The 27,544-nt window shown below is 39.6% G+C and overlaps 1 protein-coding gene across 2 annotated transcripts; it reads left to right on the top strand.

Moving 5' to 3' along the window:
* Positions 1 to 2,391: 2,391 nt before the first annotated feature.
* ACOT9 (acyl-CoA thioesterase 9) lies at positions 2,392 to 26,265 on the top strand. Of its 2 annotated transcripts, XM_014251950.2 has the most exons (16): positions 2,400 to 2,647; positions 3,966 to 4,057; positions 5,641 to 5,667; positions 8,868 to 8,913; positions 12,493 to 12,663; positions 12,756 to 12,793; positions 14,843 to 14,926; positions 15,513 to 15,616; positions 16,468 to 16,541; positions 18,899 to 18,966; positions 19,916 to 20,027; positions 21,080 to 21,170; positions 21,968 to 22,053; positions 22,835 to 22,922; positions 23,110 to 23,260; positions 23,519 to 26,265. In XM_014251950.2, the coding sequence occupies exons 1-16, from the start codon at positions 2,634 to 2,636 to the stop codon at positions 23,575 to 23,577; spliced, it is 1,305 nt and encodes a 434-aa protein (XP_014107425.1). In that variant the 5' UTR covers positions 2,400 to 2,633; the 3' UTR covers positions 23,578 to 26,265. The 2 variants fall into 2 exon arrangements, with proteins under 2 accessions (XP_087907798.1, XP_014107425.1); XM_088051672.1 differs by lacking the exon at positions 5,641 to 5,667 and having other exon boundaries at positions 2,392 to 2,647.
* Positions 26,266 to 27,544: the final 1,279 nt, after the last annotated feature.

The raw sequence follows: 27,544 nt of genomic DNA on the forward strand, positions 1-27,544 counted from the left end.
ACCATGTTTTTATTTGCATCTAAATTTTCTAATGTTCTCTTTCCTTGGAGGATGGACAGAAAGGCTCAAAGTGGGGACCAGCTTTCTTTCTTTGCTGTTCAACTAATCAATCTCTCTTCCCCTGTTTTAATTTTTTATTTCCTCCTTCACTAGAAAGATTCCTTGCATTCTTTATGAATGCCTTTCTCATGCCTCAGAGGTTCTCTGTAATAAATAAGAGGAGAAGGAGAAAACCCCCTTATTCCACATTAAAATATAGCGAGTTAATGATTTTTGATTGTGCTAATAAATATTTCCAAGTATTTCAATCCAAATTGTATCTCCTGTCAAATCTCTGGAGCAAAATACAGAAAATGCAATTAATATTCAGTATTGGCCTATAATTTTTCATGATTTTGGACAGCTGGGATTCTCTTATAATTTTCAACTGAATGTTTTCTTCCTAATCCTTAGACCTTGTGTAGTTATTTATGAGTTCACAGTTGCTTCTGATGCTTTATTCAAGCCACTTAAAATTACAGTTTATCAGCACTAGGCTGTACATAGAAAATAGATTAATCTCTGTCAGAATAGGACAAATACTAAATAAATACTGCATGAGCAATGCTCAGAATTCAGGGTAAATGCAGAATAACAGTTTCATGTGATAAAGCTACATGAATTTCCATATTCTGGCAATAAAAGGACCACAATTTTTCTTTATTATCTTTGAAAACATATTTTTGATCATTAGAACCCTATTTCTGTAGGCTAATACATCTTATCTGTCATTTGTAATTATGCAGTTTAATGAATTTGGGGTTTAGACATAGCTAATTATCTTCCTGAATCCACAAATCATCTATATCACGTGTGCAAATGATTTGGGGTATAGAAGTTACAGAAATAAATGTTGGGAAAGAATCCAACCAGGCCTTGGTTTTGGATACAGTAGAAGTATTGTATCTGGACACAGTAGAAGTCCCTTTGGCTCTGATCCTGCAGTGTGCTTAAATCAGGGTGAAATATCTCAGGCTTTAAAAAGAAACCTATGAAATCTAAATTTTTCCTTATAACTAATGGGGGTTTGCACAATGAATAGGTGTTTTTCTTATGGTTTAAAGTCACAGTTTTGTCTTTAGCACAGTCTTCTGCACTCCCCAGATGTGATTCTTTTCATGGCATCTTGATTTTTGAACTTTCAGCATACATGCATACCAGGTTTCCACATTTTTTTACCTGTGACCAGATGAGTGAGAAGCTTTGCAATAGCCCCCTTAGCTTTTTCATGGAATCACAGAATGGTTTCAGTTGGAAGGGACTTTAAAGACCATCTAGTTTTCAGGTGTTACCCTTACATGTAATGAATACTCTGGTTAATGTACTTTGTGTTTGCCAGAACATGTTTTCTCATATCCTCATCCAATCTTGCTGGTGTTTTGCTAAGTCTTCAGCAAGGTGTGCTTAACAACTTCATTACTAACTTGTACCTCCTGTGTACACTGCTTTGCTGGTGAGTTGAAATGGCCAGTGAGAACCACAAACATTGTGGTTGGTGTGGAAGCCACAAACCTGGACACGTGTATACATCCCTGTCCCGTGGAGGTGCAGACACAATTATGGCAAGTGCTCTGCTCCTTATGGGCTCCATGGTGTCTTGGTGCAGAGCCAGGGCTGCCCCTCTGCCACACACCCCAGTGCAGGCCCCGTGTCCTCTCTGCTCTAAGTTTCTTCAGCTCCCAGGAATAAAAAAAAATTCTGATTAACTGAACTTGTTGATTATTTGCCTGTGCAAAGCACACAGCTTATTTAACATAGCTCTGTTTTCACAGAATCAATTGAGTCCAACCTGTGACCGAACACCAACCAAGAACACGTCAACCAGACCACGGCACTGAGTACCACACCCAGTTTTTCTTTAAACACTTCTAGGGACAGTGATTCCAGCATCTCCCTGGGCAGTCCATTCCAATGTCTAAACATTAATGGGTTAATGTTAATTTCTGTAAAGAAATTGCTCTACCTAATGTCCAACCTAAACTTCCCCTGGGGCACAGCTTAAGACTGTGTCCTCTCGTCCTGTTGGTTGCCTGGGAGAAGAGGCTGACCCCCACCTGGCTACAGTCTCCTTTCAGGGAGATGTACAGAGTGATAACGTCACTCTTCAAGCTCTTAAGCCTCTTCTCTTTAGGAAATTCCCAGACTCTCAATTACCTTCTCTAGCAGTGCCACCAAGTGACGGGCCGGGGCAGGAGGCCGTGTTCCCCACGGCCGTGTGACGGCTCGGGGCGCGCCTCAGGCTCCGGGCACAGCGCCCAGCTGAGCGCCGCCAGCACGCCTTCCTCACGACACAGCGAAAAAACGGAGCATTAAAAAGAAAAAATAACGAGGTTTATTAAAAGCAAGTCCCAGCAGGGCCCGCCCGACGACTAACGGTGTCCTGCCCCAACCTCCGCCCCGGGGAGCGGCCGCGCCACGGGGCAGGCCGGGGCCGGGCGGTGCCGCCCGGGGATCCCGGGGTGGGCAGGGCGACGGCTCCCAGCTGCAGGCGGCCCGGAGCCTGCCGTGTGCGCGGCGAGCCCCGAGTCACTGGTGCGGGAGGACCGTGGGGCTGGGGCAGGCGCGGCCCAGCTGTGACAGCCCCGGCGAGCACCATGCTGCCCACCCGGTAAGGCGGCCCGCGCGTCTCCGGCCCGGGTGGGGAATAGCGGCCGGGGGAGATGGTGCCCCCGGCGGGCCCGGGCCTGCACAGGGGAGGCCGTGCCCCGCGGCCGCGCTGCGCTCCGCCGTGAGGGGCAGGGTGGGGCACCCCGAAACTTGGGCAGCGCCGCGGGCAGCGCGGCCTCGGGCGCGGCGAATGGGCCGGTCTGGGGCACCGGGCGTGAGTGCCCTGCGGGGTGCGGCTGCAGTGTTTGCTGGCCCGGCTGTGACACACCGAACCCGGAGGCTGAAGCAGTCGCAGAGGCGTTTCACCATCGCCATTCACGTCATTCCTGATGCAAACGGGACTCCGCTGCCTTCAGAGTTTTCTTTTTTTTTTGTTTCGTGTGTGTGTTTTGTGTCTTACTCTCTCAAGGTCTCCGTGTGTATTTGTAGACAGTGAAAGCTTTTGTGTTCATGATATGTATGTGTAGATATACATGAAGGAAAGAGAGAGGGAGAGAGATGTGTAAATGGCCTTGCTTTTCTCTTGGTGCCTGAGAACCTGCCACATTTCCTTTTGTGAGGTGGAATCCCAGTCCCAGAAGAGGAAAATTAAGGGACCAGCAATCCATATGCCTTGTCAGGATGATGCTGTGAACTATCACAAGTGGTTTTACACACCGTGTTTTTGTGTTACCACAGTTACGCTTGCCTAGAGGAGTAGTGCTGGCTAGTACCTTATAGAACACTTAGTGAATTGTGGGTGGATTACATCCTCTGTTTCATGGTTGTCCCTCCTTGCTTAATGGCTAAGAGGATCATATCCGGCCGGCACTTTAGGTTTTTTTGAGTTGCTGCAATACTAAGCCATAGAGGAGAAAACCAGGCTTAGCTGAATGGGACTGCTTGTGAGACCTTGTGAAATCCTTTTTGGTATATTCCTCCTTCCACTGCTGTGCACACCAGCCAAGTGCAGGAGAAGTGTATTGTTAGAGTCATGGATGATTTCCTAGAGGCACATGGACCCACCCTATCTGTGTTAAGATGCTATAGGGTAAAAGCTGGTGTTGAGTCTAAGTTGGTTCTCTCAGGATATCTGAATAGTCAGTGAAGAGAACAATTACTGCCAGTGAAACATTCTTCTTGCTTTTAGATAAAGCAAGGTGCCAGTTGGAATTTCAACTGTCTTGGAACCATTGCACTGATGGTATCTAGTTCTAAAAATCAAGCTGAAAATGAGGACTAGTGTTTCTGAAGTCACCAGCATAATTCCAAAATTAAATTCTAAATTATTTTAATGGGATTATTTTTAATGACACTAAATGTTTCTGCTCTGCCTATAGGTTGTGCATCATGAGGAAACTTCCTTCTGTTCTGGCTAGGACACTCACTTCTGGGATCAGTGCCTCCCCAGGGCTTCCCAACATGTCTGAAGGTAGAGTAAATTGCTGTGCTCCAGAAGATTTAATGATGTTACTAAGGAGTTTATTTTTTCAGGTGATGTCCATTCATATATTAGTATGGTTTGGATAATGAATGTGCCCTTGTCTGTTAGCTCATGGTGTAAGTATTTAGGAAGCAGCAGAAAATTGCTGTGTGTTTGGAAGTGAATGGCACAAATATGCTAAGTTACTGAAATTGCAAATTTAGAGGGTCCTCTGGTTCTTCAGCCTTGGCAGAAGAAGGTTCTTTTCTGTCAGGATAACTGCTGCTCAGCTTGGGTCTTGATAGAAAGTCAATGTAATGCAGATAAGTACAATGAGACTGGAGAGAATGGCCAAGAAATGGGGAATTGAGTGGAAATAATGCCTTACAGAACTTTTAATCTGTCAATCCTGCTAATTTTGCAAATTTGTAGAAATCTTTTAATCGGATCAGCAGCACTGCCTCGTGAAATTGCTCTTGTCAATAGAGCTTTGTGTTGAAAGTTTGTTTCAGTGCTCTAATAGTTATAAACCATAATGCTCCTGTTTCATAAGTTTTAAAAAAGTTTTTCTTGCATTCTAATCCCTTGTACTGGGCAGGATGAAAAAGGCTGGAGCCAGGTACAAATAATTCCTTCATGAAGTTCTGCTTATTTCTGAAATCTTCTTTTTTCCTTTTCTTTTCTAAACAGAAGTCACCAATAGTTACTGGTTATCCAATAAAAGAGAAAATGAGGGTTATTTGTTGTTAGAGAAATTATTTTCATTGTTAATAAATGGCAATTTAGGAGGTTAAAGGAGAGAAGCAAGGGTACAGGATGTTGCATACTTGCAACTTGCCCTGATTGTTTATTTGAATATTTGAAAATGATGGCATCTAGAAGGCCAGTAAAAATAGTGAAACAGTGAGGTCATCCTGGCACTCCAAGGGCTACTAATATTTTGTGGACTACAATCACTGTAAACATTTGAGATTCTGTTTCATAATTATTCAAATTAAAAGTTTTGTTGATATCTAGACTATTCTACTGTTATGTAAACTGTAGTTTCAATTTGGTATCCATGCTTTCACAAAACACCAGATACTTTTTCTTACTAGTTTTTCACGTGCTTCATTTTCACAATTTTGGGTTCCTGTTGGGAATGCCCTCACTTCTTCCATGGCTTTCCCAAAGGCTACACAAAGCAGGACTTTGGAATTTTCCAGAATGTCCAAAATGAGTCCAAATGAAAAAACTCTCATCCCACTTCCTGAAAAGTGCTCCAGATACTCTTTCCAAAGTTAGCACTGTTTGTCAACAGTACATGGTAGCCCCGAGTTTGAAGAACTGTTTGGGATTACACTGCAAGCAGATACCACACAGAGTCAGTGGACATGGAACTGGAAAGCTGGCTTGAAAAGACAAACTGAGTTGAAAACAAAAAGACACTGACTATAAATCAGGCAAGGATAAATTGCCTGCAGTTACTAAAATTAAGGAACATGTGCCTAAATGGAACTGAAGCAGGTAGAATAATCAAGTAGCTCCTTATTAGATGTAAATTGCATTGTTTCTTTTCATTGTTAATCTAACTTGTGTTTTGTACTCCACAGGACAGTCACCCATTCATGTGAATAATGGTGTGTTGTGGTAACTTGTACATATTAAAATATTTGCTGTAACACTAAATTTACTCAGCTACTGTTTTTCCTTACTTTAGCATTGGTGAAAAATGAAGTGTCATTGTTCTTCTCTGTTGCCTTGCTTAAAGCCCCTTTGCCTTTGGTGAATGGCCCTGGTCTTAATTGTGGCAGTATTGCACTTAATCTCTGTCTGCAGTGCTGGATAAAACGTTTCTAAGAGGCTTATGGAATACAAAATTTCTCATGGCTGCAGCTTCTGCAGTAGTTGGCTTCATTTTAGACGTTTGAATCTGCATCCTTCACCTAAGTCCAGACCAAGCTCTGTACCAAAGCTGGTGGTCTGCCTGAACCTGGATGCAGCTGGGGAGATACCAGCACGAGTGGAATGAACCTCACTGGTAGAGATGAATGCTGTGATCTTGTCCAGCTGCTCTTCTCATGTCCTTTTCCACAGCACAGTGCAAATGAACTCAGACCCTGCTGCTCTGGCCTTGATGATCTAATGATCACAGGTTAGGAGACACTGAGAAATATGCTGATGTGAGCATGATGGAGAGGTCCCATTTGCTATAACTGTTTTGCACACTTAAGACATTTGACAGATAGGAAAAGAAATAGCTTATAGATTTTTGTGTTTTTCTTATTTAAATTTCTATTGTTACTTACATAAATTTCTAATATCTAGAAGAGCAAGATAGTCTTCACAGGAGGAAAAAGAATGGAAAAATTAAAAACTATGTACTTATGAGCTGTAAAATGGACTAGATTTGGCTTGACAACATTTAAAAATGCTTTACACTTTGTCCTTTTTATTGTTTAGATAAAAATTTTAATGTGTTCCTGTCGCTATTGGACACAAAATCACACGGACGCAGTTTGAGGTGTGGTGAAAGAAAGAGAGAGCTTTATTTTTCTTTTCAGTATTTGTAAGTTTCTGACCACGATCAGGGATTGGATAGTCAGATTAACATCTTCCTAACCACGCTGGCCATGAGAGATGTTCATCAAAAGGCATATCTTTAATGGAATGTATAAACACCTATGTTTATAGTTACTTTCCTGGGAAAGTAGCTAGAGCATGTAGAAAAACAGTATCGAGAGCCTGATTCTCAGGGCGACATGTTCCCAGCCTGGAAAATACTTATTTTTATACCTAAAGCTGAAATCAGATGTATTAAATGGGACTAACAGCTTCTATACATTTTTGCAGGTTTGGACCTGAGATTTTTTTTCAGAGCTTTTTACCTCTATAGAGTCAAAAAGGAAGATGAATTTAGTTTAAAGAAAGAGAAAGTGCTGTTTATTCCCTGTTCATCCCAGCACAGTCTACGCTCTTGAAAAATTGAGGTTTTGTGTTCTAGAAGCTGTAACAGTGTTTCTGCTAACACTGTATTGATCAAATGCATGTATGGCAGCCTCACAGGTGGAGTATGAGTAACAAGAAAGTAATACCTATTCTGTAAGCAAGCATGCTGCTGCGTAAGGAAAAAGGAATCAGAACTTCCCTGTTTCCAAAAGAAATCAACTCTCAAAATTTCCAATCAGGTTCTTTCCTTGAATATTTTTTTTGTTCTTTGAATTAGTAGTAGAAGTCTTCTAATTTCAAAACACATTTTTAGTCTAATTTTGTAAAAAAATAAGGCCTAAGCAATCTATCTTTTGTCTTTGTCTGCCTGTCTTCTTGTCTTTCTCATCTTCCAGAACATTTTGTTGATGTCAGCCAAAATAGATAAGCCACAAATCTCAAAGAGATTTTTCCACAATTTTTGTGAAAATTTGCTTCCAAATCAGAGGTTTGTTAGGATGCTAGAGCTGGTGCTGGGGTCAGCCACAGACTCTGGTGTTTGCTGGCTGTTGGTGAGTCACTGGATCCATGTGCTGGCTGGCAGTCATTCCCTTGCCTGCCTCTGGCTCAGGCTGATGCTTCTGTAGCAGGCAGGCATAGCAGAAACAGGCTGGGAGTGTAGGGACAGGGGCTGAGGGTGCTGCAGGGCAAGGAGCAGGGAAGGGGAGGTTTGGGGAATAGCGGTAGTGGTGGTGTGGGGGGACTTGGGCAGAAGCTGAAGTGACTGAGGAGGAGGGGAGCAGAGCTGAGTGGATTTGACTGAGAGAGTGGAATGTGATTTAAATCCTAGGAATTCAGCTAGGCTTGCTCCACCATTTATAGGCCAGCTTGCTGATCACTGTGAATACTCAGACTGGGAATTTAGCTTGAAAAATGCCAAGCTTGATAAAGGATCAACTTGTGACTCACCAGCAGCCTCTTTCAATTTCACCATGAAATTCTGAATATTTTTTGGTTGCTCTTCCTTGATGTGTCCCTTATATTTGAACTTCTTTGTATCAAAAATCTTTGCAAATAGGCAAGGAGTCCCTTCTATACAATTCTTAGCTTCTGTTCTGAGCTTGAGAATTGTTGCTCCTTGTTTTCAGGTGTTTCCAAATAGCCAACAATCACCTGCCTAACAGCTGTGGAGTAGTTTGGTAGATTTGATGGGACCTTAGCACACTCAATTATCTCATCCAAGAAAGAGTAGAAAAGATGCTTATGCAGATTATTCTTGAAATTTAGGAACAACTTGTGCAGAACTAGTATTAACTCTGAGAGTGCAAACAGGGCCAGAATAATTTTCATAGGCCTGTGTTCAGTGTTTTAACACTGTGTTCTTTCAGACTGCTAAAAGTTTGGGCTAGGAAACCCTGCTGGCAAGAACCAGTCTGCTGATACTGCCTGCCTTTGTGGGTGGGATTATTTAATTGGTATTCTCCTCATTCCCTGTTTCCCAGCTGCACTGTTCCCTTTTAAGTTCTTTTATGACTTCTGATTTGTGTTATCTCCACAGTTTGTGTTTAGGCTGTAATATTTTCACATCAAAATTCCCCAATCTAATCTTAATCCATGCTGTCTTTCAGCTGTTAATTAGCATTGGAGGTGACTGATTGAACTAACAGGCACTCTTTGTTACTATATGCAATAAGCTATGGCACCATGTTACTCAACCCATTACTGTGATATGCCTACTAACAGCAGCAGTGAATTTGGCCAAACTTTCATTTCTGGGCTGCTCTTTGCATGAATTTGCTTATTTGCTTAATTTTCCTGTTCTGGGATGAGGATTGTGCCTTTAACACCAGGCAACCTCATGTTTATCACTTGCAGAACTAAGCTTGATTTGCCTTTTTTTTTTTTTTTCTAGTGCGGAGCAAATTGAGGGATATAGTGGGAGCATCTACCAACTGGAGGTACAGTGTGCATTACATGTATTTTACTTCATTTGTGAAACCAAGGTGGAGTTCAGAGTTGTGGTAGTGGAAGTTACCTATAGTTAACTTGCTGTCAGGGGAAGAAAAAGATCCCACTAAAAAGTAATTGAAACAAAGCTTCTGAATTGGTAGTTTGTGGATCACAAACTTCTAAGATTTCTCTGAAACAAAATACCTGATCTTGGTGTTTACAAGATTTAAGTAAAGCTAGTGTCCCACTAGCTTTAAATCCAATGGGAGTTTGGAGCTGTAGAGTCTGGCTGTCAATGCTGTGTTGCTGTTACCTCCTGAATTATCTCTAGGTAGATTGCCCACATGGTGGATTTATCATTCAGAGGCAGCTGAGCTTGTTCCGGCTGCATTCTGAATGGCACCCATGTCTCTTTGGAAAATTGTCAGCTTGGGATCAGGGCCTCCTTAATCAGGAGCATCTTGAGCATTTCCTTTATCTGTTCTAACTTAATTTTTGATTAATTTACATATTCTTTAAATAATTGCTGGTTTTGCTTTATTCGAGTTACTTTCTTCCCCCCCCATTACATTGAATAAGCCAGAGTTGACTGTAACCCTCTGCTTTACAGTCTGGAGAAGTCAATATAGCAGTCTGGAGGAATACACACTGCAGTTTGGTTGGTCCCATGTTTTTTGTTAATTTTGGCTGTGTTTGCCGAGCTCTTTTTTCCCACTTTGTGCAATGATAGGTAAATGAAGAGAGGCTTGCCTGGGTGAAGTGTCTGATGTGTCCAGGCCTTTGGACTCAGTGTATCTAAACACAACTTTAGGCATTCTAATAAAAATGGGAATCTGGGAAGTTGATTTTTGGTTAGTAAGAGTAGTATCTAAGCATGAGGGGGCTTGAACTTTTCATCAAGTTAGTTAGAAAGGGCTCTAGAAATTGTTTATGAAAAAGCCTTTCCCACATACCAGAATGGCTGAGGAGGAACAATATGGAAATACCATTAGAAAATTGAGATTTTAGGGGGCTCTGGTCAAGTCTGATGTTCTTTCTTTTATTTTTTTCTCCCACTGCTCCCATCGTGGAGGAAGAGCAGACTGAGGCCAGGATCACCGCAGCAGTGTTTTGCTTAGATAGGTACTTCTCTTGTGCTGTACAAAATACAGCAGAAATGTTTTGCAGAGTACTGAATCCTTCAGCTACTGTGAAGAAGGAAAGCCAGGGAGACCACAGATGGGAGTGCTTGAGAATGACAGGTTTAATACAGAGAGGTTTGGTGGGCATGGATTGTGTAGCCTTTGAGAGCCCACTTCAAAAATGGGGTGTCAAAGAGTTGATATGTGTGGAGACTGAACAGCTGGGGATTTAACTGAGTTAGTTAGGCCACAGAATGACTAAAGAGGACAAATCTGAGGAACGGCTTGATAGGGGCCCTGAAAAGGGAGATAGGGAAGGACTGATGTACATGTATCTGGAATGCTGGGAGAGAGAAGGGATGCATGTTGGAAGAACATCTTTAACCATTAATTTTCCTAAAAGGAGACTTCGGTTTGTGATTTCTCTTGTAAGGGCCAGTGGCATTTTATATTCATTATTAAAAAGAAATATCTAGCTTATGTTTTTATTCTGGTTTTGTACTTAAATTGCAGTTAAAACTATTAATCTGTTCATTGTTAAATATAGTCCAGATGGTGCTGGGGCTATTGCAGAAATATATGTAAAAATTCCTCAGAATGTTTAGGGCAGGTACTAGTTAATATTTAGATGAATTATTGTTACTGTATGACTAGTACTGTAGTGTGTAACAGTATTTGTCTGTTGAAAAATATTACTGCATTGAGTCTAATACTTCTGCATATTGAAGAGCACATTCTGAAGTGGAAGTCAAGAATTCTGCTGCTGACCTCAGAGGAGCCAGGATGGAGCTGGTGAAAACCAAATATTGTAAAATTTTTATTGTTAGGTTTCTTTATGTTCGTAGACAAATTTCTGATTTACTTTCTAATTAATTGCTTTTAAGCCTTTCACTGAAAGACATTGGAAATTTTTTTTTTAGAAGCATGAAGATGCATCGTCTTGGACCTTGCATCTTTCTTTAGTCATCCAGTAATATTCCGTTTCTATGCAGTGGCATAACTTTAAACATTAACCCACTGCAGGAGGTTGTTATCTTTCTGTTTTCTTTGAATTCCATGGTATCATGTTGCCCAGATGAAGTAAACCACATCTCATGTTTAAAACAAACAAACAAACAAATGAATCTAACTTAAGTTTTCTGCTTGGCTTTCACTCCCTTTGATCATGGATTATTTGTATTTCCCCAGAACTTACTAAACAGAAAAAAGGGAATATAAATATGTTGAAGCTTGACTTTTTGAAATAATACTTAAGCCAAGTAAGCCTTCATATTAAGTGGCTAACATCCAGAATTCATCCAAAGTCAAAACTTAAGAAAAGATTTCTTTTTGGTGAAAAGGTTTTCCGTGTCTTTTTGTTTTTGTTTTTGTTTTTTGTTTTTGTTCTTTTTGTTTAATTGCTCTTGTTAAACACGGTGTCACTGAAACAGCAAACACAACTTGAAGGAATGGCACACATCCAGAAATTTAACATTAAGTTTGGTTGCTTAGTGTTTTGTGCATTCTCTTGCTCTATGAAATGATACACATTTTTGCTTCATACCAGAACTGTTGCATGTTTAACCTTTAGGTTTTTAATAGATGGATATTGATTCTAGGGATGTTATTGCTTTATTCAGTCAGGTTGCACTTCTAAGGGGAGGGAACTTTGGAACAGGTAAGAGAGGCTGTTGGGTAAGACTGTTACATCTTGTAGATAGATACCTGTGCAAGGAGTCAACTTGGTAGACTGGAAAGAAGTGACAGTCAGTTGCACCCTTCTCCACTGTGAGAATTGCAGTCCCTCTTATTTGGTAGTGTTGGAAAAGCAGCTCTGAAGGAATTGTTCTCCCTTTTATGTGTTTTTTCTTTCTGTAACTTTCCTGTGTAATTTTAAGATATCTGTGTAGGAAGAGAGAAAGAGAAGTAGGTTAGTTTTCTTTGTCTTTTAGCTTGCTGTTAGAACTGATGTTCCAAAGGGGGAACTCACCTGTGGGTGATGGCAAGTCTTAGCAGATTAGTTCTCTTGTTGTTAGTGCTATCCAACACTATACATCTACATTACTTCTTGGGAGAGATTGCAAATTGATGGTCAGACCTTTAAAACTGGTAGTGTGGGAAGATTTGTGACACTGTAGCTCTGGACGACATGAATATGCACAAAACCTCACAGATCAAATTATGTGTGATTTGTTCTTTTCAAGGGGAATGTTTTTGGTAGCATTCAGAATTAGATGCATTTTGTTCATCTCATTAGTGTGAAGTATGTGCTTGCCACTTGTACACAAACTATTTCAAAGATTTCTGCAGTAATTCTGCTTCACATCTCACTTTGTGCATTTCACTTTCTTTTCAAGGCACGCTCACTGTGTCTTGCTATTTCTATTACTTTTTGGTTTTAACTTCAATAATCATTGATGTGATATCTTTTAGTTAGGGTTTTGGTTATCTTCTTGTACTTCACAATAAAAATTTTTTTCTTACCAGGGATCATGTGCAAGCAATGCAAGAAAGAAAAGCTCTTCATACTTTACTGGCAAAACGGCAGGAAGATCTCCCTCCTAGGAGAATGAAGGATAGCTATTTGGAAGTTATTCTACCTTTAGGAAGTCAGCCTGAAATAAGAGAAAAGTACCTGAATGTACACAACAGCGTAAGGTAACAAAGCAACCATGTTACACCTGCAGGAAATGGTTAACTTCTGTTTGCCCTGTATCTAAGTATTTAATTGTCAAACCCCTATATTGCAGGTTTGGAAGGATACTTGAAGATCTTGACAGTTTAGGAGGTATGTACCTATGCCCTCGTAAAGGCTGCACAAAGTGAGCTTGATTACCGCTGAGCACTGGTTGGTGTGACACAATATGACCTTGGAGGGAAACCCATAATTCTGACATCTCAGAAGGCAAGGAAAAAAAGAGGACACTGGTACTGCAAGAGAAGGAAGGATGATACAGAACTGATGGAAGCAAAATTTTTTGGCTTCCTGCCTCTGTCAGATTTTTAAAGGACCAGCTGCAAAAATAATTTACTGAAAAGTGATCCTAGATTATGAATTTGTATTGAGTGTGAACTCAGAGAAAATTTGTGGAGTGCATATTGAAAATGAAAGATTAAGATTTTTTTTAATCTTAAAAAATTCTCAACAAAAACTGCTAAAGTCACCAACAGTTAATGAGATGGAATATTTATATTTGCAATAGAAATATTTTAATCTTCCCTTTGGGGAGAAGAAAGTATAACCTGGAAAGATTGTAACATATCCATTGAGAACAAATGAAAAACAATTAATGTTGTTGTATGTTCTTGGGTTCTTCAAATTGTTTTTAAGGGTAAAACCAACTCAGTTGTTTCATGAGTTAGCTTTCTTAATTTTTTTCTCCTTTTTATTTATTTGTGGTCTTGAAAAGTATACATTTTTTCTTTTGTGTTGTGAGTGTCAGATTGTTAATAGAATTAGGAGATACTTTTTCTTAAAATACCACCAGGTGACTTCCTCCTTCATCTGAGTTCCATAGTTGGTTGGGAGCTTTTTGATGGAGGTTTTGACAAAGAATTAAGTGCTTATCAAGGGAAAGTTGTGAATAGAGCATCTTTTTTCTGTTCCTTTGGAGAGTCCAGATGGACAAAATTGAGGAAGGCAGAGAAAGAAATGAATGCATGTCCACTGAGGATAGATGAAATAGCTGCATGTCTGCTTTTTGTTCCTGGGAGTTGGAGGTTACTGGTTTCAGTATCTGTCCTGAATTAGAAAAGAAGACTTCAAACTGTTGGCTACCCTGCATTCCTAGATGAGATGAACCTGTTTTTCATTCTGTGCCTTGTTTAATTTCCCCTGAAATCTGTGAAGATCTAATTTTTTTCCTGTGACAGTACAGAATGTCTCTGCCTTGTTTGCAGTAATACTGGGCTCCAGGCAGTTCCACTGGGGATGTATTGTTTTGGGTTAACCAAGATTCTGTCCCAATTAAACAATATTTGGGGTGGTCATATTGATATAATAAGTTAATAGGCTTAAAAGGTTTTAGAATTGTGACTTCAGTAAACATAAGGAAAAAAAACCTTAGATTGCTTGGAAGGATAGAGATCTTCCAGATCACAAGTCACAGAATATTCTGGTTTGGAAGGGCCCCACAGGGATCATCAAGTCTAGCTCTGAAGTGAATGGTCCATATATGGGGATTCCTTCTCTCTTATGTCATTAAGTACCAGACAGATACTTTTGATAATGAAGATCTGTGTTGAGTGAAAATTACACGAACACTAGAAAAAAATATCCTTGAATTACTCCAAGGAGTCTTTTTACTCGGATGTGCTTTTGTGAACAAAGCTAATTAGTTTAAATAGTGGTTTGGCTAGTAGTAATTGCAGTGTGATAAATACCTCTGACTATGGTTTTGTGCCTGTAAGGCACCGTTTATTTAATCTTCACCTCTTTAAACGAATCAGTATTTAAAAAGTCCTCAGATGGCATGTATCCTTGGACAGCCTTCATGAAATCAAAATAGAAGATAGGAAGAGTCTGAGACAGGGGGCTGCCGTGGTAGAGTGAAGAGATTATGTGGGATTGGAAGTCAAGTGATGAGCTGGTTTAAAATGCATAGTTAAATTTATCTTTCTAGTAAGTAAATATGCATAAAACTGAGACAGCTGCTGCTGTTTTCTCTATAACAAGCCCATGTGTTACATATGTGAAAATGTGGAAGTTGTGCTCTCCTATAGTAGGATACTTCAGTTTATGTTTTCCAGGTACCTCTTATACTTTGCAAAGATGATTTTGATCTGCTCCGCTTATGTTTTTGTTAAAGAGCTGGCTCCATTTTTGATCTCTTCACAGTTCTTGTTTGCTACACTCACACCAAGCAGGAAATGCAGCAAAGGTCTCCTTTATCCATAGTTACAGCTCTGGTCGATAAAATCAGTAAGTGGCAACTTAGTAAATAAAATAGTTTCATCTGTTTGTCTTACTGTTTCATTAGCTACTGCCTTCCCATGGTTGTTATTGAGGATACCTTTTTCCCTCCTGTTTAGTTCACTTCATCTTGTTTTAGCTTTGAAGTTTTCTGGCTTTTGTTGACAAGAGGTGGGATGAGGGTTTTGTAGATGCTTTTCAGCATTTCATATGTCATTTCCCTTCAAAATCAACTTTCATGATTCTTGCACTTTAGTGTTTAGTTTTATTTTGGCATGCAGATTCTTGCCTTCATTATCGAACAGTGTTTGTTCTGGCGGAGTTGGACCTTGCTTGTGTTGCGTGTTCTGCTGAACACTCCCTTGGGTCTGCTGTCTACCTTTGTGCCTGCTTCCTACTCCTGTTTTGGCTTCAGAAGTCTGTAGAGGCAGAAACTGCAGGCGAGCAGCGTGGTCCCTTGCAACAACGGTCTTTTCTGGGTTGTCTTTGTGTGTATTGCCACTTTCAGATCACATAAAGGTCCTGGAGAATCTGGCCTGTCTAGTATTAGTTGTGAGTGATCCATCTCCAGTAGCCCCTAATATTTGTCTTGTAGATTTGTGCCAGAAGATTATACATCCAGACTGTGACATCAAATTCACAGGCAATGTTTCTTGGGTTGGGAAGACCTCCATGGAAGTGAAGATGCACATGCTGCAGGTTAGTTCCTGTGACTTCTCTCCATGTTACGACAGGCCTGAGGTGCTTCAGTGGGAATTTACAAGAGCATATAGTGACAGGACAAGGGGGAATGGCTTCAAACTGAGAGAATGGATTTAGATGAGATAGTGGGAAGAAATTATCTATTGTGAGGACAGTGAGGTACTGAAGCAGGTTTCCCAGAGAAGCAGAGATGCCTCATCCCTAGAAGTGTTCAAGGGTGGTTTGGATGGGGCTTTGAGCCACCTGATCTTGGAAGGTGTCTCTCCCCATGGCTGGGCGATTGGAACTGGATGTCTTTAAGGTTCCTTCTAATTCAAATAGTTCTGTGATTTCATGATTCTGTGATAATTCAAGTAAACAGGTAAATTTTTTGTATTATTCAATTGTTCTCCTTAAGTAAAGTCTCTAATGTAGAAGATAATGTTACACCTTTTTGTTCTGAACTCCTTACCTTTTTGTTCTTACTCCTTACCTTTTTGTTCTTACTCCTTACAGTGCTGGCATTAGTGGCAATTTGGTATATAAAAAAAGAAAAAAAAGCTATGGCATTTCTCAGAGTAAAGGTTAAGTGAGTCCTTTTACAATGACTGGGTTGATTTCCTCCCCTCCCAGCTCAGCGTTTTTAATCAGCATTCCTTGGTAAATGTTTACATTGCAGAATTCCTTAAATGAAAGTTTTAATTATTTCCTTATTTTTGACCTGTTGTGAGAGGTGTTGGAAGGAATGACAGAACGTGAAAGTAAGCAGAATTAACAGTTGATTGAATAGTTTATGTCAACTAAATAGCTTGCTAAGCACATTTCCAATTTTAGAATTCAGTAATGTATTTTTTTCCTGTCCCTTTTAGCTGCATGGTGGTGATTACAACCCTGTGTTAGATGCAACCTTTGTCATGGTGGCCCGAGACCCAGAGAATAAACGGTAATTTGTAGGACAGGAAAAGTTTCCTGACTTTAGGTGTGCTGAAAATGGCAAACATGGTAGCTTGCTCTATATGTGTAGAAGCCATATAATGTAGGTGGTAAATAAACCACATAGTTGATGCTTTCTGCTGGCAAGTGTGAACTTACCTGTTACAAACTTCAGACTTATTTTAGCAGTCATGATACCAGGAATTGCTGGTAGTCTTGGGATCTGACTTTTTTTTAAAACAGATTTTTCTTTGTGTTTGAGTGACTGGTCTGAATGAACACAGAAATGAATGAGTCTGCCAGAAACCCACCTGCATTCTAGTAGTTGTTTGAACTAATGATTGAGTTTCAGTGGTTAAATAGTCTTTGAGTGAATAATACCATTAATTCCCTAATAGACACTTAATAGGTGTCATCAGAATAATTCAAGTTAAAACTTGCTTTTGTAACTAAGATGGAACTGGTAAGTATTCCCACAGAACTTAAAAAACCCCCAGACACTTATTTTGTTATTATTCTGGTTTTACTTTCTCTATAATTCCTTAGTTATTAGAATAAGAGGCTGCTCAGTTGCCATTTGGGTTTATGACTCCATCATCAGAAAAATTAGCTGTAATTCTTACATTTTCCCTATATAGCCTGCCCAAGTAATAAACATTTCTCTGTTTCTAATTAGTTTAAGTAATTGCTTGTATTTAACAAAGATGTCTCTAATGAAAGGGTTTTACTTGATATAATTATGTGGTCCTGGTAACATTAGAAGTAGTTTCTAGGTTTGTTTTCTTCAGACTTGTTCTGGAACCAGTGAATATATTATATATTAAGAAAACAAATTATATTATGGTTCCCATTTTAAAGACTAATTTTTTTAAAGAATGACATCAAATCTGATGTAATTATACAGTAGCAGATTGACTGAGAACAAGTCTGCATGCACTTGTGCAGATAGATGCAAACTTCAGTGGCTGTTGTACAAGCTAGCTGGCCACAGGCCAGCTGTGTTTTGGAAGCATTCTGTCCATATGAGGAGGGTATTTATGTGAGGTCAAAACCCTTCAGACAGGTACAGGATATGTTAGGTTTGCTGTAGCCCCACAGAAGCAGGGTTGTGTGGGTTTGGGACCATAGCAAACTTGCATCTCAGCAGCCTGGGGCTTGGCCAGGAGAGCTGATGTAGGTGTTTGCTGAGCTGAGGGGAAATGAGCTCTGTGATGGAGAAGGATCTGGTGGATTTTCAGAGATTTAGCAAACCCGGAAAGATCAGTTTGTTTTAAAAGAAAAGCTTCTCTCTGCCTCTTGTTGCCAGCCCAAGTAAAGGCTTGGGGTAGAGGTGAATTGTTCAGCAGGTCTGTGTGTGTGTGTGCATGTATGTATATGTATGTTGTTCTCAGCATTTGTATAAGTGTTGAAAGTTGAAAATTAATAATCAGAAACTATGCGGAAGAATAGCTCTTGAGAGTAAGTGTTTGTCTTTACTTGTGCAAATAATTAAATGCTATATCAGTTGGTTAAAGTAAACTTATTTGTGCAGTAGAACAAACATAGAAATGGTGTGCTCAGGTGTTGCCGCTGAAGATGAATAGATCACATGGACACAGGTTGAGGTGTGGTGAAAGGAAGAGAAAGTTTATTTTTCCTCCCAGGATTTATAGGTTTCTGACCATGGCCAGGGATTGGATGGTCAGGATAACACTTTCCCACTGCACTGGCCATGAGAGATGTCCATCACAAGATGTGTAACAGAAAGAATGTACACATATCTGTGTTTACAGTTACTGTCCTGGGAAAGTCCTTAGAAAACTATGTCAGCAAGCTCAGAAGCTGAGTTTTCAGGGCGACACTCAAGGCATGTCATAATCTTTGATAAGTGGTACACGTGGTAAACAGCTTTTGGCTGTTGATAAGGCTGTCAAGGGAATACATAAGTTATAAAAACACTTGCTAGATACAGAACCGTGCTTCTTCTATTCCAGGAGGAATGGTACCAGTCAAGTTTTGGTTTAGACTATCCTACATCATCATGTTTACATTTGCTGAGTTTCTGAACAGCTTTCTTTTGGAAAAATCTTCATTATAATTTATGAGTACAATTTTAGCTTCTTAAGAATCATAGATGTGTCTTAAGACACATAGATGTGTCTCTTTTCTGATTGCATCAGGTAGTGGTTGGATCACTTAACTGCCTCTTCAGAGTTAAAGCTAATGTGATATTCTGCTGGCAGCCATATTTATTTTTATCATATAACCTGAAGTATGTCATTTCATCTTGTACTTTGTATGTGAGCAAAAATGGAAGACTGTTACAATGTATTTACAGGACAAATTCTTGTGAAGTTTGTAACTTAAAAAAAATCTTCCTGTCCATAGGCCAGCATTTGTTAATCCACTCATTCCTGAGAGCCCTGAGGAGGAAGAAATCTTCAAGCAAGGGGAATGTATGTCATATTTCCTGGTAGTATGCACATCTGCCTCAGCTTCAACTTAGCTGGGAGGAAGCAAAGTTCAGGAGTTCTGCTACTTAGAAATGCTCCTAATTTGTTTAAAATCAGGTTTTTGCTTTGTCTCATTTGTGTCAGTAGAGTAAGAGAGTTTAAAAACCTGCTACCACATGCTTGAAACTCTTTGGCTAAACTGACAGACACCTCTGATGGGCTCTCCACACCCTCTGGACTTCTCCCTTAGCAGGATGCTCCCTCTGCTTTGGATCTGAGTGCAGCACAGGGGCTCCTAATACTCTGGCCAACTGATTACCCCATGGTGGGCCTGCAGGACATCACAGCTCCTCACCTGTCTGTGTGCCCATGTTCCTTTTGGAAAGAAACTCAGGAAAAGAAAAGTGGAAGACAAGGGAAGGAGCATGTAGCACCATCCTTATTTATTTCAAGCTGGAAATTATCCACTTTAAAGTGGAGAATTAGAAAAAAACTGAAGACTGAATAAACTGGACAGATGATATTTTAAACTAAAATTTCAATCACTGCAATGGGTTCTGCCATAAACTTCCATTCTTGTACCACTGGCAAAACCTGAAGCTTATTGTTCTGTAGGGTTTCTTGTTAGATATGTTCTGTACTTTGAGGGCAGTACTCAAGTTTTCTGTAGGAACAGTGTGTCGGTGTCATAAAATATGTGAAGAAGTTCTTTATCACATTGGTGAGGTACTAGTGAACTTCTGCTTTATTTTTATTTTACTGCAGTTAATTATAAAATCCAAATTTCTCTTTGGGTCTGTAGGACCATGAAGTTATAGCTTTTAACTTGCGGGGGAAAAGGAAAAATGGAAAGACCGTTGATTTCAGGTTAAAATCTTCAGAGCCATTATTTGTTTATTCTTTGAACTTTAATACTATGGGGTTGTTTGTTTTTTTTTTTTTAAATATTCAGTGAACAAGATGAAGAGGATTGAATTCAGCACTGCTTCCTTGCTGAAAATGGCTCCTACTGCAGAAGAAAGAAACATTGTGCATGACATATTCCTTAATACACTGGACACAAGGCAAGAAGGGGAGGGGTGAAGGAGAACTGACATCTTGTGGAAAAGTGCCTTTTGAGTGGGTGCTTGTAACAGGGTAGTCTGGTATAAATTCACATTTAAATTCTGTGGCAATTTATTTGAAATGCAGGTACAAACTTTAACATGACATCTGCAGCTCTTAGAAGAGTCTTCTGTTGTTCTAAACAAGCTGTTAGGAATAACTTTGAGGAAAAAGGTTAATGATATTTAAGCAGATAAGAGAATGGAATGGTTTTGCAGTCATGACTTGCATAATCAGTTTTCTGCCATGATATCTAATTAAAAAAACTGTGAGGGCAGGAACTGGCCACCTTGTAACCAAATAACCTTGCAATGTGTTTTAAATACAATACCTGACAATATTATTTGAGGGAGCTGATAGCATACTTATACTTGAGATTGGTGTGAAGTCGTCTGATGCCAACAGTTACAGAGAAATGTGTAATTATATTAGTGCAGTGTTGTATTTCTGATAATTTATAATTTCTTTAACTTATTAGTCTATACAATTGTTATTTTTAAAGTTGTTTACCAAAGGCAGACCTGCTTTCCCTTAAAATTAGCAGTTGTGCTTTGTCCACATTCCATCTGGGTTTGAAAACTTCAAAAACTGTCTGTATATTTGGTGATGAATTACTCTATTAGCTCACCGTGTGCTTTTATTTCCTATTATGACTTAAAAAGCAGAGCAAGGCTTTGCTGAAAAAGTGTGCACTTTGTGGTTGTGATTCGTCTTTTCTTTCATGTACCTTTCTTAAGCTTCTTCATTCACATAAACTTGAACATTAGCAGAAGTTTTTGAAAGATCAGGAGAATAGGTTTATTGCACTAACAAATCAAAGGACAGTTTTAGATAAGGCATCAAGGTCACCTGGAAGACTGTTTAGTAATACAATTTCTGTTTTGGGTTATTTTGGTGTTCTATGTTTTTGTAGGTTTTTTTTTGTATGTGTCTGCATTTGCTATTTACACTTTTTTGGCATGCTGAATTCTGCTAATTCTGTGGACTATAATGTTTATTGTCTCTTCCAAAGGACAGTGAGTTTCCAGAGTCGTAAATTACCACCCAATTCAGTGTGGATGGAAGATGCAAAGCTAAAAGGCCTGCAGATTTGCCATCCTGAGGTATTTTGAAAAATACTAATGAATTACAGAAAGTTACTTAAGAAGTAACTTTGAGAGGGAATTTTTACAGGGACACGTAGTGACAGGACAAGGGGTAATGGCTTTAAGCTGAAAGAGGAGAGCTTTAGAATAGGTATTAGGAAGGAGTTTTTACTGTGATTGTGGTTAGGCTCTGGAGCAGGTTGCCCAGAGAATTTGTGGATGCCACATCCCTGGAAATGTTCAGAGCCAGACTGGGTGGGACTCTGAGCAACCTGGTCTAGTGCAAGGTGTCCCAGCTCATGGCAGGGAGGTTGGAACTAGATGTCTTTAAGATCACTTCCAACCCAAACCATTCTTTGACTATGAATTTTGGCCTACGATTAGTCAAACCATTATTTTGTTTGGCTTCTGCAGTCCTTGCAATTTAGAGCCTAGTTTCTTTTGCCAATTTTTTTGTTATTTGTATGGATTACCACTGCAAAATGGGAGATTTTTAATGACCTTGTTTTCTTACCAGACTGTTCATTCTGTGTAAAGAAATTTCTTTGCAAAGTGTTTGCAAAAAGTTTGGCCTTTGGTTGCTAGTACAATTTTGAGTTGTTACATTATGCTGTCAAATGAGTCAGATGAGCTCCTATTAGGTAAAGTTGCCTTGGGCATTTTGAATTTTACATATATATTTCAGTAGTGCCTTTTATATATTCAGGTGTTGGGACTTCTCTTAAATACTGACACAATAATAAATAAATAAAATAAATAAATAAAATAAAGACACAAGTCTTTGAAAAGAATTTAGTATTTGTTTCTATGTACAGGAACGGAACATCTTTAATAGGATCTTTGGGGGTTTTCTCATGAGAAAGGCATTTGAACTGGGATGGGCAACTGCTTGCAGCTATGGGTGAGTTGTGGACTTGCAATGTTTATATAATCCAGAACATTTTGCTCATACACAGAGGTTGGGAACCCAAGCTAACCAACCTAATGACAGTCTGAACTGAAAAAAACTTAGGTGTCCGGTAGAATTGTGCACTATTAGTGCACAGTGCTACTTTGCTTGGAGCATCTATCATATTTACAGAGGGACTGGCATCTTGTTCCTTGGAGCCTGGGTTTTAAGTATTACTTGTCAAGACAGAAAATACATCCATTTTCTGTTTTCTTTTATCTTACCAAGCTTTTGAGATGGACTTTTTAACCATATAACATATTCATTCTGTCAAATAAATATTACAACTTTGCATTTGGTACACAAGATAAATGGGTTCTAAACTTCTTCTATTGACTGCTTGAGTTTAGGAAGTGTGACTGAAGTTGTTACCCAGCAGAGGTCTGTGTGAAAGTTTAATGGGGTATGCAAAGACTGATACAAAGTTAAGTGGTTTGTGTCAGTTCTTGAAAAACTGAGGCCTGATGAATGATGGCGTGAAGATTGTGCAGCAGGTGTAGGTCATAAGACACCATAATGGTGCAATAACATATCCTTAGAAAGTGTGTGCTTCATTGGTGTGAGAGATTTCCTCCAGTGATGACATAACTCCTTAACACTTTCTGTAGCCTCTGTTTAAGGAAGAGATTTATTCTCTAGTAACCCTTCATCAAAATGCTGATAAGTAGGTATTTAAAATTTTTGCAAACATCTTTTTTATTCTTGAGAAGAAATTTCTCTTTTGCTTCCTCAGGAGTTCCAGGCCCTTTATTGTATCTGTTGATGATATCATGTTTCAGAAGCCAGTTGAAGTTGGATCCTTACTACTGCTTTCTGGACAGGTAGGAGTTGATTTCCTTTTGAAAAGGAGCAGACCTTCTCTTTGCTGTCATCCGTGTCAGTCACTGATAATGAGCAATGTGTTATGAGAATGTGTGACTTTTCTTGTTAAACGGTGTAATGAAATCTGTTACGGTTTTCAGCATTGGTGATAAATTACAAGCTCTAACTATTGTTTTAACTGTGTAGGTCTGTTACACAGAAAAAAATTACATCCAGATTCGAGTACACAGTGAAGTTTACAATGCAAATACCAGGGAGCACCATACTACCAATACTTTCCATTTTACATTTATATCAGAAAATGAGGTCCCACAAGTTGTACCTAAGACATATGGAGGTAAGTATTCCATTAATATATTGTTATCATAACTCTGTAAATAAGATTAATTTCTTTCTCTTGGAACACTGGTAATTTTAATAGATGAACTACTGGAATTTAAATATTATAACAGGATTTTATGGCAAACCACGCAGATTTTATGCTTTGATGACAGTGTGGATTACTTCTTACTTGTGTCACTTTGTTTAGTTGTAGTTGCCCAGTATTGATACTAAGGTACTAATGTGGTTCTCTCTTTTCTCCACTTTATTTCAGAGTCCATGTTGTATTTAGATGGGATGCGACACTTCACTGCAGTCATGAAAGAAATGTGACAGGCACTAGGAGCTGCAGTAGCGGTGCAGCAACATGCTGTCTTGGCAAGAGCTGTCACCACAGGTGGCTAATGCACAGGTGTTTGTAATACTCAGAAAAAACCCAACAACCACCCAAAACCAAACCCAAGCTCCACACCAAAACCCTCCTTTTCAGTACTCTTGTATTTGCATATATTTGGATTTTTTTATTCTTTACTAGTAGAACTTGTTGAAATCTTTTACATGCCAATGCTAGCAAAAAGAGGCTGAAAAAATAGAGTCTTAGGCTTTGGATATATTGACTCTCTTTGTCTACTTTCACAGATCTCATTACAACCTTTGCTGTCTTGTCACCATCTGCTGCCTTTCCCTTAGTAGCTCTCCTTTTGTGTTTCCCTGATAAGGGATAGAAGTTCTGTCAGAAAAAGGTGTGCAGTAGATACACACAGGTAAAGCAGTTTGACCTACATTCTTGTGTGAATTAGGTTAAGGGTTATAATTCTTTTTTGAACAAGGACACATGTATCTAAGCAGCAGCAGAGGCTCAGAAATTACTGTGTGAACAATGGAAAACAGGTGTTTCCCATCACTAGGGATTTTACAAGGTTATTGCAGCTTCTGTTTGGATGGTTTCATATTCCCTTGCAAGAAAACTGATTTTTGCAATGAAATGAGGTGGCTAGATGGTATTTTCTGGCACTCTGTGTCCTTGCCTGCCTCTTCTATTTTTTTTGTTTGTTTGTTTGTTTTAAGATATAACTGTGAGCTCCTTAGTGAATTATTTCTCATGGCTTGGAGAGTAGAAGTCTGATTGGTGAGACTGGGTGGGACTGAGAAATGGCTTTGTAGAACAGAACATTTTGGTTTATTAAGGACTGGGAACAAAAAAGGTAAAATGCTGCCTAAATGGTAATGATGATGTTTGGTGCTGCAGTTAGGGGCCCTGAGAATCTGTGTTGGGCAACTCCCAGGTCAGCTGCTGAATGATGGGAGGATCTTTGTCCCACTGAGGGGTTGTACAGCTAGAGGACAGTCTCCTCCTCAGCTGGATTATTTATCTGTTACCTTGGTGGACTGTAGTGCAGTGTGAGTATTGTGCAGACCTAAAGGTTGTCAGGTTTACCTGTGAAGGACAGAGAACTTCCCCAGCACAGCGGGAACATCATGGTGGTCATAACTATGGCAAATAAATAACAGGAACAGAGTACTTGATACTGAAGTGCTTCTGATGTAATGGAGAAAGTTTTAATAGCCTCCAATTTCTGGCACATAAGGCCCAATTTTCTTAAAATCAGGAAGCTGAGTGGAAGGGAGGCATCAACTTTTAGCAGTGGGTATGTCACAAGCACGAAATTGTATCTCTGGTATGTTCACATCCTTCACATCCTAACTGATCAGGACATCCAAAGAGGAATTGAGTTCAGGGATTAAATGGATGAAATGTGATATCTTACAGTACACAAGAACAGATTCTGGCTTTCCTGTGAGGCTTAAAAATATTTTGAAAAGAGGATGCAGCAAATAGGAATTATGTCAATCAGCACAGATGCTTGAAGCACGTTGATAAAATAAAGCAGTGTGTTGAACTTTAATTTCTGAGTAAGAAAGCCTGAGACAGTCACAATTTGCAGGAGCAGTTTCCTTAGGTGCTAGGGTGGCATGAAGTTCATGACCCCTAGCAGCTCTTTGCTATTCCTGTGAGGAATTGTAATTGAGCATTGTAATAATCAGCATGTTACACATCAGCCTTTCCTTAAAATTCAGCTGCCATGTTGGATGAGTTAGATGACTCCAGAGGGGGCACAGGGGTATGGCCTGATCCAGAACAGATTCATGCATTGCCCTGATGGTAAGCTCTTGGTTCCTTCCATTGAGTTACACTCTTCAGCCACACTCCAGTGTGGACTCAACTCTTTCTTTTTCTTTAATGGTTATGATGGTTATGATGCTGTGGAGATATATAATATTTTCTGGGTTTTTCCTTCTTAAAACTGACACTATTAGACTGACCACACAAATAAAGAACTGAAATTGTATCTCACCTTCTTCCCCGTTGTTGCAGGGATCAATGTTGACTGTTAAAAAAAAAACCAGGAAGGCAGGAAGTGAAAGGATCTATTTCAGAACTATGTTTTGCTCCTGAGTACCTGCAGGTTTTTATCACTGACCCAGTGATCCTACCCGGATCACTTTTTTGTAACACATGTAAGGGGATACCAAATTCACCCTCTACTGACTTTTCAGCTGCATTTAAAGATGAATTTATAATTTCTAAATTCAGCTTTTGGGAAGAGGCTGGAGAAGAGAAGAGCAGGTAATAGAATATGGAAGAAGGTGTGACATCAGAATCTCTGGACACAGTGAAGAAAATTAATTTCACAGATGGAAGATACGTAGAAGAATTGGTGTATTCTCAAAGTTCATGATAACTTAATCACAAACCACAATGACAGTGGTTACAGAATGTATGTACAGTCATACAAAATGTGTCTGTGTGTGTATATACACATATGTAAAAGATACATGCCTTTCTGTTAATGCTATATATCTGTACTCATGTATTTTTTACTTTGAGATGGTAACTCCAAGCTGTCACCCTCTCTGGTATCTTTGTTCAAGGGTATGCATGCTGCTTTGTGCCTCTGTGTGTGTGAGAAAAATGTTCTTTGATCTCACATTTAGAATTAAAATATTTCAACATAGTAATTCATGTTGGGTTTATGTTGCAATTTATATCCAGCCTGCCACTGCTGTAGGTGAAACCATTACCACAGAAGCCTAAAGGAATTTCTAGAAAATATTTTTATTTATAGTAAGCTTATCTATATAATTAATTGACAATGGCTCTGTAGCAGGAAACAAATGTCTGTGCCCATTGTTTCTTTGAATACAGTGAGGAGGAGCAGGATTGCCTCCTTCTCAGTTAGTAGAGATGTAAAAGGAGATTTCTGTGGGATTGAACTCAGTGCCTAAAGGAGTGCCTTGTTTCAAGTGTTTATATTTTTCTGTGGTTAAAAAAGTACTAAAATGACTCAAACTGCATGTAACAGCTTCTGGTAGCCCTTTTTCAAATACGGACCATTCCTTTGCAGCCATGTCAGATTTTGCAGCCATGTCACATTGTACAGCACTCTGGAAAGAAGTTTGCAGGAGCTGGTGCAATGTGGGCCATTGAGGAACAGTTTCAATTCAGGAACCTGCTCTAAACTAACTGCATGCTTAATTGGTTTTATTACACATCCATTCCAGCCTTTGTCTTGGTGATACTGGTTTGATTGCTGATCCTGCTCGGGATGCATTCTTAACTAGACATGGGAGAGAGAATTTCTTCATGGGCTAGGCACAAGCTAACAGGAAAATAAAAGGGTAAACATTCAGCTTTCATGAAAGAGAAATTGGGGACTGCTTTTGTGGAAGGTGTATTTGGATGACCAGACCTGCACAGAAAATACACTGTAGCACTTCTCTGCCAGCAGAGATCCTCATCCCTGCAGGGCTCCTGTCTGTGAGGCTGGAGGCACTGGTGGGCATTAGCAGGTTGGAAAGATGATTTGTTGTAAGATCATTGTGTCCAACTGTAAACCTAATACCAGTACAGGCTCCCAGCAGTGTGGTGTTTATTTTTTTGATATACTTGAGTTTGCAGAGGAAGGGGTTTCTGTGGTTGAGGAATGCGTGTAACCCAGGAAGGCTGCAGAGGACTACATCAGCTAATAACACCAAATATCTGTGCCATTATTGTTATCTGAACGGATCTTTCTTTGATACTTCTGGAAGTGACAGCCAGGTCTCAGCTAGATCCATCCTGCTTGATGGCTTTCATCTGTGGACCTCACCACCGTGTATAGTTTAACAGCTGAGGAGTAGAGGGGTGTGGGAGGCTTGCCCAAAATAGCAGAGGAAGTGAGGTCTGTGTCTCATTATTAGTCATCACTTGCCTTGCAGGAGCATTTTTGCTTTTTCTGTAGAAGACAGGCTCACAATA

Source organism: Pseudopodoces humilis, chromosome 2 (genome assembly GCF_049639895.1).
Source record: "Pseudopodoces humilis isolate 2021_Gansu_Grassland_sample_001 chromosome 2, ASM4963989v1, whole genome shotgun sequence".
NCBI classification, from domain to species: domain Eukaryota; kingdom Metazoa; phylum Chordata; class Aves; order Passeriformes; family Paridae; genus Pseudopodoces; species Pseudopodoces humilis.